The sequence below is a fragment of the Naegleria fowleri genome (assembly GCF_008403515.1).
Source record: "Naegleria fowleri strain ATCC 30894 chromosome Unknown tig53, whole genome shotgun sequence".
In the NCBI taxonomy this organism is placed as follows: domain Eukaryota; phylum Heterolobosea; class Eutetramitea; order Acrasida; family Naegleriidae; genus Naegleria; species Naegleria fowleri.
In genome coordinates, this window is record NW_025407985.1 from 559962 (window position 1) to 571832 (window position 11871).

The following is an 11871-nucleotide window of genomic DNA, read 5'->3' on the forward strand; positions in this document are numbered from 1 at the left end:
TGCCAATGTGAGAAAGCACTTGAAGCTGACATGTTCACTTCACGTCTATTGTCATAGGAATACTTTTTAAGATTTGAATTTGTTTTCACAGCCTCCTTGGCAATTTGTGAATAATTATCTGAATTTCCTTTTGTAGAAATTCCTGAAGATGGCGTCATATCTGCAATATTACTATATCGATAATATGAAAATTGTAAAAATTGTCCCGATTTTCTATTCCAGATACGGAACTTGTCAGACAATTTCACAACATCACCATCTTTTTGATAATTAAAATATGGTAACAATGAAAAGTGTGAATATTTTGAACCATCCTGGTCGAGTGACAATCTCAAACAGTCTTTTTGCATTTCTGCAGATTCTCTCGCAACAGTCAAATAACTTTGCGTCTGTACATGAAACAATTGAATGGTAGATCCATAATATACAGGTTGTCCAATGTGACGAGCAGCCTCCAATTCATTCTGTTGAATTTCACGCTCCATACGTTGTTTCAATTGGGCCAATTCATTACTCTCGTGGACAATATTTGTGATTTTTTTGATTTTACTTTTGGTAGCTCCATGGTGATCCATTGTTTTTGCAAGATGTGCCAATTTTGATGTAGCCGATGTTCCAGTTGTTGCTGTTGATGACGCTCCTCCAGTGTTCGTTGTTTGATTGCTCACACCACCAGTGTGATGACTCTTCTTATTGGCCATTTTAATTTCCAATTCATTCACATAGTGATGATACTTTTTAATGGCTGAATAACTCTTTGCGAAATGAACTTGAAAGATGCATTGTTGAAAATTGGGAATCATGTAAATGGGTGGCAATGGAGTGTGTGGTTGATTGGCATTTCCGTTCTTTGTTGAATTTAAAGTTGAAATATCTGTAGTTTCTGTGAGTCCACAACGAATTTGTTTTGCATTTCTATGGGAGTTTGTGAATTTTGTATATCAATTGAGTTGTAAATGAATAATTGGATCAATAGTGTTGTGAATAATAATTGGTAGTATTCCGATGAAAATATTTCACAACAATAAATATTTGGCGTTGTGTGTGAATCATTATGATAATAGGTATGTATAACGTGTTGGTGAAATTTAGAGTGACTCATATGTGTCGTCCAAACAAGAAGGTGTTCACTTACCCCTCGATATTGCATGTTAAATTAATTCCATCCACGCTCAAAAATCCAACCGTACTCTCCGACGATGCTCCACCACTCATCGATTCCGACGTGAAGAGAGAAATATAATCTCCATATCGAAGACATTCGTTGGCAAAAAACCTTTTTTGTTGTTCCGAATATTCGAGAGAGCTGGTGTAGGCTGTCGAAGAAGTGTTGGTGTCATTGTCATCATCGGAGGAGGAGGAGGACGAAAAATCATCATGAACATAAAGATGATCTGCTTTGAGAGTGAGGTGATTGGTTGGTTGTTGACGTTGTTGATGGTTATTGTTGTTGTTGTTGTTGTTGTTGCGAGGAAAGATGATCTGGATGTTGCGAGGGAAGGAGATGGTCATTTTTTAATTTTTTGTGAAAGGTGACATTCCATCATCATTTCAGCCATGATGAATCCAAGTAATAGTGCCTCTCAGACAGCATGAATGTGTAAATTGCTCACAGCTGCCATTAAAAGTTTGTCATATGGATTTCCTGCAATGGCAATTGCATACTCGGCTGCAGAGGCACCCTCAATGAAAGCTGTAATGTCATCACTGTTCATACTTGCAAGGTCCTTCTTTTTAAGCTTGGTCATTTGAGCGAGAATATGTTTCTGATATAGAATGGTCAACAATAAATAATTGTAGTGATAGATGGCATCACGATTGTTCTCCTGAAGCAATGAATCTGTGGCTGAGCTTGCTTGTTGAGCTTTTTTAAAAGTATCATTCATGAAAAATTCGGATAATTTTTTGACCTTCTCAGTAGCTTCCTTAAACGATTCGCCAATATTTTGAGGATTAATTTTCAATTCAAAATCGCTGGCTTGAATGATTTGAGGATTATTGGCATTGTTGGCCTCTTGAATGAAATCTCTGGTGAATTGGCCTTTAAGGAATGGATATGCCACAAGCAAAGAGCCAGCTCTCAGAATATTTTGTCTCTCATCGACGCTCTGCTTTTTTAAGCGTTCAATCTCAGCGTCATTCGAAGAGAAGGCATTGGCAAATTCTCGAGCCATTTCTTCTCTTTCTCTAATATTTTGTTCTGTTCCACTCTGTAATTGTGACACTTGATCAAGCATTGATATAGCTTTTGCCATGGAGGGTTCCTTCAGTTTATCACCACCCGTTGAAAGCCAGTGAAACAAGTACAATCCGAGCATCATTTGACTATACGATCGAATAGCATTCTCCTTCTTGGCATCATTCTGTTTATTTGGCACTCTGAAAATGCTATCAATTTGTTGAGAGGCTTTTGCAGATGCTATTGCAAAGTCTCTTGAAAATTTGTAAAATTCATTTTCATTGATGGGTTTGATGGTAGGAGCATTGCAAATTTGATCGGAATGAAAATTTCGTTGAACGGAAACTGATGATTTCAATCTAGATAGTAATGATGATGATGGAACCAATGATTCATTGAATTGTGTTATGGATTGGCCATTGCAAACTCTGGAAGATGTTGAATTCAAGAAGAAGCTTTTCGGAGCTTGAAGAAGTTTCTTCATTTTTAAATATTTTTAAATATTTTAAAAAAATATTATGAAAAAATGTTGAATCGATTTTCATCAGCTCTGAGAAGAGATTTGTGTGAATCCCTCTTGCCCCTCTTCCTACAAAAAGGATTAAAGGCTTTCAAAACGAATAATCACGTCATTGCCATTACTAGAAATGTAAATAATTCTTGTAACACCCATCATCGGTCCTACGCTACAATACGACTTGTGGATCATCAGGAAGAACGAAGAAGACAACAACAATCGGAACAAGAACATAGGGGCGGAGAAAATCATGATGAATCGTCATCGTCGCAGCAACAAACCAAGAAAGAACCCTTTCTCACATTGACTCAATTTATCTTTTTCGGTATTCCAGCTATTACAACATTTTGTCTGGGTGTGTGGCAAACAAGAAGATACTTGTGGAAGAAGGAGCAAATTGCTCTCCGTGAAGTAACTCTTGCTCAAGATCCAATCGATTATGATCCCTCCAACATGTTGAAAGTTTCGGAAAGTATTCAGCAACCCGAATCCAGTAGTAGCAGTGTCGTTCCATCCATTCATGAGAAATCAGAGGAAGATTACGATCCAATTAATCCAGCCAAAGATGAATATTCACATAGAATTATTACTTTAGAGGGTTATTATGATTATGATAAAGAAATTGTTGTTGGCCTCAGAAAGAGTCCACTCACGAAGCGGCTCGATCTGCCCACGAGTGTTGGAGAGATGGGCTTTTTTATATTGACACCCTTTGTAACAAAACAAGGGTAAGTGTTTTAATCTAAAATTCAATTTAAACCTCTTGACATTTTGCAATGGTTCATTACATTCATTTTGTGCGTAATTTCTTTCATGTAACTCCATGCTCAATAACTTTTTTGGAACTACCACATATACAACTACGATCATATGATTGCTTCAACTCACAATAGAGAAATTGTAATGGTCAATAGAGGATGGGTACCTCAAAGTATTTACAAAAATCCCACTAGTGCTTCCAAACAAGATTTTGAAAAAAAGACCACCGATAAAAATCATATTGAAAAAGTCACAGCCATCATTCGACCAGGAGAATATTTAGGCGCTGGTGTTTCTGATAGTTATGACGGAAAGTCAAACAAATTTATTGCTATGGATTTGTTTTCGATAGCCAAATATTACAAGCTGCCTTATATTCCACTTCTTGTGGATGCTTTTTATCACATTCCAAACTTTGTCTATTCGGAAAAACAAACCAGCGAAAATTCTCTAAAAGCTTCTAAGGCACAAGACACTAAATATCCCATGGTGGCCATTCCTGACGATTATATGAAGTTTTACATTACTCCTGCCACTCATGTGGCTTACATGGTCACATGGTATACACTGTGTCTATGGATAATTGGATCTTTGGTATATTTAAAGAGAAAGAGGAGATTGTCGAGCTTTTAATTGAATCGGTTTAACAATTCATTTACGAAAAGTTATTCGTTGCATTGACAATTGAGAAGAATACAGGACGAATTATTCTTATTGGCAATAATAGTATGCCACAACTCACAACACACTTTGATTGACAATTTGGATAATTAACGAATGAAATTCAATATTTATTTAATGGGAGACGTGAATTTTAAGTTATCACAACGAGCCGTTTTTAAATAAATGAAAATTTAATGGATAGTAAGGCCTCGACTTACGTCTGTTTGAAACTTGAATCCAACCAAGAATTTGATTGGAATCATCTTTAAAAAAAATAGCATCATTTACCACAAGGTGGATGGTTTGCTGTCATCCTTAGATACAGCAACTGTCTGCGCAATCAGTGGTTGGAGGCTTTCAGAAGAGGGCATTACTTTCCCGTTCTTACGAAACCTTAATGTCTGTGACATGTTGCTTTTAAGTGCTGTCACATGGTGTCTTGTTTTGGTTCAAAAGTGTCATTATATGGTGATCATTTAGCGAACAGCAAACACTTGCAGAACATTGGTAGTTTTGGCGGATTGTGGATTCCTGAAGGGGAAAGACCAATGTTATTACCTTAATTGTCGTTTAGTATTCTAGTAGTAGCATATGAGTTTATTCATGGCACTACTACTAGTACATAACACCAGAATGCTCCTGGTGAGAGATAGGAATTGGTAGATTGATGCTCAGATGTTTAATGTATCCTACACGCGTGTGGTAGAATATAAACTCGACAATCGATTTTAATCGTTGGATTACTTAAATGGAAAACATGAATAAATTTTTTAAATTCATTCTTTCAAAACCGGCCTATTTTGATATCATCATGATTTAACTTGATGAACTACTCTTTCCATACAGAGAGCTCCGTCACAGAGCTATCGTTTTGAAAAGTTTTGCTTTTTGGCTCTATAAAACTCGAGCACTGTGTCCGAATTTTTCTTGACCATATTCTGAAGAGTTTGTGTGGTGAGCAGAGCACTTGTGCCACTCATGGCCCGAACAGTATCCACATTGGAGAGATCACCATACGACTCGTCCATCACACCAACACCACGCAAAATATAATTGACACTGCCGTCCGAAGAAGGAATTTTACGCACACGTTTTAAACCGTACTTGTGAGCAATCGAGTTGACAAGATCATCATTCTCCATTCGTGTTTTTAAAACAAAATGATTCGAGAGTGATGATGAATCGGAGGAAGAAGGGGACGATTGAATTCTTTCCACACTATTCCATTGATGTCGGCCGCCCTGTTGTGATGATGCTGCTGCCTGTTCATTGATTTCGGAATATTTTGCAAACGCTTGAGCAAATTCAGAAGCGAGTTCCTGTTGAAGTGTTTGGCCACCATCTAAAACATGACCACGAGTGGCCAAACACTTCAACACAACTGTTGTCGACAACACAATAATCAGTAGTAGAGCAACGCCGGCGAACGTTCGGAACATTTTTTTTTGATGTTGGACAACGTACGTCGTTTTCAACACGGGTGTGCGTTGAATTATTGGTCAACATTTAAGAGACATGAGATGTGACTCTCTGACATTATCAAAAAACAATTTCATCACATATGCATACATTACAATTTGCTTAAACAACAGTCATTCAACAGCCAAAAGAGAAGTCTTCCAAGACCACACAGAAGAAAACCAACATCATCAACAGCATCAACAACAACAAGAAAATTCATCCGAAGACGGGTATGGTGGATACTGGCTTGATCAGAACCACCAAACAAAGCTCAAGCTCCAGAAAAACCTACCATCAACAATGTAGCATGGAGGCAGAAATTAGAAGGTATCGAAACATCTGTACTTGACAGTTATTATAACACAAGAAGAGTCACAGAATTCTTCCATGCTGTTACCCAAGTCCTCCATGTAAGATTGGAACCAGATTACATCAATGGCTGTTTGGGCATTGAATGTACGCTGGTCAAGTTCCTCCTCACCTTCTCGACAAATTCTTTTCTCCTCAGAAAAATGCTTGAAATGGTCTCTCCATAATGAATCATTGGATTGATTGGTAGAGCCATTCTTAATGTTGTAAATTAAATTAAATTTACAAACAACGTATGCTCTAACAGGTCACTTGTTGTCCTCCAATGGGTTGAATCCAATTTTTAGCATTCACATGAAAAACGAATCAAGATGCAATGCACATTAATGTCTGGTTCAATCCTGATTATCTCTACCAACGATTTTTAATACTTAAGCAAAGTGGAAAAGATTGTCCTCACAAAATATTAATTCATTACAAAATTTCGTAAAAAAAATGTCTTTTTTGAGAGAACGAGAGTCAAAGCACACCGCAAAGGATGACCACACGCCGCTTCATCATCCTCATCACGACCAGCAGCATGCTGATGATGAGAATCTTACAGCCATCCAACATGAAATTTTCAAGCAAGTTCAATGTATGGAGGAGGAGTATGGCATTACCATTTTGATGGTTTCCGATGTGGGAAGTAGGTGTGTAGTAATAGTCTTGTTGAATGATTTTATTTCATTCATTCAACACTCATCATCACTTTTTGAAACATAGAGCCTACAATTGGGAACAGCCACTAGAGAGTGATTTTGATTTGAATTTTATTTATACCAAAGATTGGAAGTATTACATTACCATTCAGAACAAACAACAAACGATAAAGAAAGAGACTCACATTGAATTGGATCGGAATGTTTTATTGAAACGATCAACGAGTAGACATTCGTTTTATTGTTGCATGAGTGATAATAATAATTATGAGCAGGATGAGAGCCACCATTCATCAACATTGAACAGAAAATGTTCAAAAAAGCTCAAAATTGAATGTAATTTTCTTGGATATGATGTAAAATATGCTGCGGATTTGTTATTCAAATCAAATAGAGCTATTGTATTTGCATTGCTATCGCCGTGTGTGTATTACATGCATCCACGGGCTGTAGACATGTTTTCAAAGTGGATTTCCATGTGTCATGGTCATGTGCAGAGAAGACATCATCTTCACGAGATGATTCATATTGCTCGATATAACATTAATCGATATGTATTGGGAAGAAGAAGCGTTCGTGTGAAGGCCTATCTCTATATTTTACATCACTTATTTTATGCATTGTACATGTATAAGAGAAGAAACGATTTGCAGATTTTCAATAATCATTTACCTCCGTTGCAGTTCACAGAGCTATTGGATGATTTGAAAGAGGACTACTTGTCACCTACATTGGTTAAAATTATTGAATTTTTGATGAAATTAAAGGTGAATGGGGAGCAATTTTCGAATTTGGCCATGTTAGCACAACCCAAAGTAGATGTGATGTCACAAAAGAACGAGGAGATGACGGATGGAATGGGTACATCATCCATTTCGCTTTCCTCATCGAATATGAATGAGAACAAGACAACAAGTGGACAAGTGATGGAAAGTGGTGGAAGCGATGAGGGTGATAGTGGCGACCACAACAAGAGAAGCATGAAGGACAAAATTGAGGAAGAACAGACCCAACTTGAATCCAATCCACAACCCAAGAAGCGAACGAAGAAACAGAAAAAGAAGGATGCTAAGGCTTTGGCAGATGAAAAACTCAGCCTTATGGAGGATGATAGCGTCAAAAATGATGTTTATATTGGTCACTCTTTGCATGTTGAGCTTTTCGTTGTTTTTTGGTATCGAAAGCTAGCCGACTGGATTTGGAATTTGCCAAAAGATGTCATGAAAGGAGATGAGGTGGATTCATTGCTATTGGAGGCTGTTCAGTTGTATGAGGAGAAAGGTGATCCTTCCAAATACTGAAACATATCTATAAACATGGTTTAATATGTCATATCATTAATAAAACAACCTTAGATGATTTGAAAACGAGCCACAAGAAAGGATCAGAATTGGGTCATTTACCTCACATGAATGCCTTTTTAATTTTATTTTTCTGTTCGTTGGCTTGCTTTTTCTTTCGCTTCTCGTTAAGCTTTTCTTCGATTTCTTGTCTTCTTCGTTTTTCTTCCTCTGTTTCGACATATTCAGAGCACTGGCTTGTAGGAATTGAATGAGTAGTGATATCTAGAGTGTTTTGTAGAATTGGAGCAGAATCAGAAAGGTTCACCACTGAGGGTTGTGACAATTGTTGCTGCTGTGGTTGGGTTTGGTGAGACTCGTTAGCTTGCAATTGATTGCCTGTGTATACCTCTTCTGGAAGGAGGTCACCACCAACATCAAAATTTTGAGAGAGACCTGTTTTTGAAGATGTAGACGTTGCTGAAAGCGGTTCTGCACTTGTCTTCTTTTTCTTGCTGACTATTGCATTTGTATTTGAGCGAGTACAATTATCTGAACTTGAGGATTTCATGAATTGTGAATAGAGTTGTCGCAGAAGTATATTTGTTGTCGTTGCATGATGATTTGTAGAGTCTTCATCATTTAACTTCTGTTGTTGTTGTTGAGAAGATAATGTCTGTTGTGACGTTGTCGTGAGACCAAACGAAATGTCACAAAGCTCATTAAAATTACTAGTCTTAGAGGGCTTTAAAATCCTATCTAAAACATCCAAAATATCTGAAGAAGAGTGTTGTGCATTTGATCCCGAGCTGCTACTGTACATTTGTCGATAACTAATCAATTCTTGCTCCTTTTTCAAGCATAAAGATTTCAATTGATCAATTTGAGAACTCTGAATATGGACAATCCCTAATAAGGGTCGTATGATTTGATTACAAATGAATAGACTCTCTCCATTTTCATAGAAATATTTGGCAGAGTTTTGGTTGTCCTGTTGCACTTCGTCATCCTCTTCATTGTTTTTACGTTTACGTTTCTTCTTGTCACTAGTTTGTGAATTTTCATCCTCAAAGTCTTGAATTAATATATAGGAATGGTCAATACTCTCTCCATAATTCTCACTGGTCATCACCGTCGACGGCTCAATTCTCTCACAATGAATTTCCCAATAAAACGGAAGAGGAATATTCACCGCTGTCGGCAACAAGGCTTTAATTTTCAGCACCACACAATTCCATTGTTTCCGAATGGCACTCGCATGAACACTCTGAATAGAATCCATCCAAACATATTGTTCACTCTCTGAATTTAGGCCTAAACGAGCAGCTCCCAACAATTCAATTTTAGGATGATTATTCTCTTGCACTGATCGGGATGAGTACTCGAGAAGAAATTGTTCAATTTGTTGCACGATGGAAGAAGCACTCATATTCAAGCCTTTGCAGTAGTTTGAAATATCCTTTTCAATCTCGGCTTTTTCATAACGTTTTTTCCAAACACTTTTCATATTCGTTAGAAAGAGAACAAAGCCATTGCAGTGTTGAGAGTTGTTGTCATAATTGAGTTGGTTGGTCTGATTGAAATTTGTGGTTGTTGTGGTTGTGGTTGTTTGAAATGTGCTGCCGCTGCCTGTACGAGTGGGATCATCGGAGAGAGTTTTAAATTTAATAAAGAAGGAATCTTGAGAGGGATCTTTGACTGGAAGTCTCGTCCAATTCACTTCCGAGACGAGATGTTCATCAGGATCCTGATACTTTGTTTTGTTTGAATCAAAGAAATTTTGGTGATGAGAGGATGATGATGACGATGAACTGAGAGCAGAGCCAAGTGACATTTTTTTGGAATCGTCAAAAGGTTTAAATTCATTTTTCGAAATTTTCAACAAATTTATCTAGCAATGATAATAATACTTTAAAACATGGAAGATCATTAGGTTTGAATTAAAGAGGGTGGTGTCAACTCTATTTTTGAGACAAAAATTGCTTGAATTGCTCGAAGGAAATTTGTGGGTTTTTGTCAAGTTTCAAATCCTGAAGAATGGTGTCAATCTTTTCTTCACTAATTGTTTCTCCCATAGCCTCAAGAATCTATTGGAGTGGGTGGTTTGTTATTATTTTTTTGAAAAATTAAAATGATTAAGGAAAAACATTATTATCTCAGTAATAAAATAATCAGCGAAAGTCAATCACTCACCTCTGCCATTTCTTTCCTGTCAATGAAACCACTCCTGTCCTTATCGAATGTATCGAAAAATAGTTTTAACTCCTCATCTGTGGTCGGTTGAGAACATTGTGAGGTCCAAAGCTTGACAAATTCATCAAATTCTTTTTGAATAATGTCATTGGATAAATTGGGAAAATATCCCCAGCGAAATTGTGTTTGAACAATCGCGAGTAATGGAATTACCTACCAATCTTTCCATCATGGTTTTCATCAACCAATTTAAACATATGCAATAACTCTTCATCGGAAGGCCTCGATGACAGCTGTTCCATCACATTGCCAAGCTCTTCCATACTATATCAGGATCCAACAACACATCCAATCGGTTTCCAAGGGATCCAACCCAACGACCGAACCACGCATTGAAACCAACGTTCATCATGATAATTAGTTCAAAAAACGCAACCATGATGTTTTCTTCTCAAACACCAAAGAGATCGGATGATGAAAAACCTACCTTATGGATCCATTTCCATCCTCATCAAACAATGAAAAAACTTCCTTCAATTCACTAATAACGTCCTTAGAGAGATGATCAAGAGACATGACTGTGTGGCGAAATGATTTTGTCGACAAAATATTTTTTTTTAAAGTGAAACAAAAACCGTAAACGAACGCACATCCAAAAAAGGTATCGCAACTACCCAAAATACTATAATGAACAACAAAAAAACTAATCTCAATGGACGTCAAACTCAAACCTCAAAGGATGTCATTGTAAAATTATATTCAATTACATTTGCTTGAATAATTATATGGATCTCATTGTAAAATTATAATTATATATTATTATTATATTAAAATCATTATTACTACATTTGTTTGAACAATTACAAACTATTATACACAAATCTCTCAATAGCAATCACACAATCACACACGTACAACATTTCGCCTTTTGTGTGTGTCTTTTAAATTCTTGAGCTTGATCATCCAATCGTTCAGTGTCACCCACGAGATCATTGATCAAGGTTTGAGCTTTTAAAATTTTAGAAATATTTTCAGATTGAACTTCATTCACAGTGTCAATTTCCATTTGTAGTCGTTGAATTTTGTCATTCATGGGATTATTGTAGTACGCGAGAAGATCTTTTAATTTGGAGGAGGCAACGAAAACTCCATTCTTCATTGATTCCATGTCGACTTCATCCAAAAAGCCCCAACACACTCGTTGTTTCATGTCAGGAGAGGCAAAACAAATGAAAAAATTCTTTCCACTGCATTTGACAAAGACATGGGCACTGATAAAACAATTGTTTTCATATATAAACATTGAAAAATAATGTGAGATTACACACAAGTTCACATCATGAATGATCAAAATTTGTGAAAATTAAAATGTCATGCAAATGTCAAAGCGATTCCATTCGGTGACAATGTTTTAATAAATAAATAAATAAATATTATTAATTCGAAATGATGCAATGTCAAGTTCATTGTTATTCCTTTGAATTCGATCTCTGTACAAATCAAAACACGTACTCATTACTCGTCAAAAATCTCTTAAAATTTGTTTTTGCTAATTTCGGAACAAGTTGTTGAAGAACAACATCTCGGACCTTCTTCTTTCGAGGATATTCACCAAGACTTTGCTCGGATCCCACATCCACAATGATCGCGTAGTGAATAGGCATTTTTTTTGAACCTGGTTTTGAACGTTGACAAGTGATGGGCAAAGAAAAGAGACAAAGGAACAACGAAGTACTGAATTTCAAAGAAATCATGATTATTGTATACAAGAAACAGTTTATTAAAGATTCGATTCAGGCAGGGATATGA

At 36.6% G+C, this 11871-nt stretch overlaps 7 protein-coding genes across 7 annotated transcripts in view; 2 read left to right on the forward strand and 5 right to left on the reverse strand.

Moving 5' to 3' along the window:
* FDP41_006910 (uncharacterized protein) overlaps positions 1 to 1512 on the reverse strand; it is a gene marked incomplete at both ends in the record, with an annotated part of 4085 nt that extends 2573 nt beyond the window's left edge. Inside the window, 2 exons of the mRNA XM_044710597.1 lie at positions 39 to 915; positions 1136 to 1512. Coding sequence (XP_044559013.1) covers positions 39 to 915; positions 1136 to 1512 — 1254 coding nt within the window. The remainder of the gene's footprint in view (positions 1 to 38; positions 916 to 1135) is intronic.
* A 71-nt stretch (positions 1513 to 1583) lies between these two features.
* FDP41_006911 (uncharacterized protein) lies at positions 1584 to 2663 on the reverse strand (the record flags this gene model as incomplete). The annotated part of the gene is made up of 1 exon (XM_044710598.1): positions 1584 to 2663. One exon carries the CDS (start codon positions 2661 to 2663, stop codon positions 1584 to 1586), a length of 1080 nt encoding a protein of 359 aa, XP_044559014.1.
* A 42-nt stretch (positions 2664 to 2705) lies between these two features.
* On the forward strand, positions 2706 to 4088 carry FDP41_006912 (uncharacterized protein; the record flags this gene model as incomplete). Its single annotated transcript, XM_044710599.1, has 2 exons — positions 2706 to 3424; positions 3590 to 4088. The coding sequence occupies 2 exons, from the start codon at positions 2706 to 2708 to the stop codon at positions 4086 to 4088; spliced, it is 1218 nt and encodes a 405-aa protein (XP_044559015.1).
* Positions 4089 to 4981: 893 nt separating this feature from the next.
* On the reverse strand, positions 4982 to 5557 carry FDP41_006913 (uncharacterized protein; the record flags this gene model as incomplete). The annotated part of the gene is made up of 1 exon (XM_044710600.1): positions 4982 to 5557. The coding sequence occupies one exon, from the start codon at positions 5555 to 5557 to the stop codon at positions 4982 to 4984; it is 576 nt and encodes a 191-aa protein (XP_044559016.1).
* Positions 5558 to 6383: 826 nt separating this feature from the next.
* On the forward strand, positions 6384 to 7890 carry FDP41_006914 (uncharacterized protein; the record flags this gene model as incomplete). Its single annotated transcript, XM_044710601.1, has 2 exons — positions 6384 to 6580; positions 6654 to 7890. The coding sequence occupies 2 exons, from the start codon at positions 6384 to 6386 to the stop codon at positions 7888 to 7890; spliced, it is 1434 nt and encodes a 477-aa protein (XP_044559017.1).
* A 103-nt stretch (positions 7891 to 7993) lies between these two features.
* FDP41_006915 (uncharacterized protein) lies at positions 7994 to 9703 on the reverse strand (the record flags this gene model as incomplete). Its single annotated transcript, XM_044710602.1, has 1 exon — positions 7994 to 9703. One exon carries the CDS (start codon positions 9701 to 9703, stop codon positions 7994 to 7996), a length of 1710 nt encoding a protein of 569 aa, XP_044559018.1.
* A 127-nt stretch (positions 9704 to 9830) lies between these two features.
* Positions 9831 to 11726, reverse strand: FDP41_006916 (uncharacterized protein; the record flags this gene model as incomplete). The annotated part of the gene is made up of 6 exons (XM_044710603.1): positions 9831 to 9956; positions 10063 to 10193; positions 10280 to 10386; positions 10550 to 10640; positions 10978 to 11333; positions 11575 to 11726. The coding sequence occupies 6 exons, from the start codon at positions 11724 to 11726 to the stop codon at positions 9831 to 9833; spliced, it is 963 nt and encodes a 320-aa protein (XP_044559019.1).
* Between the last annotated feature and the right edge of the window lie 145 nt (positions 11727 to 11871).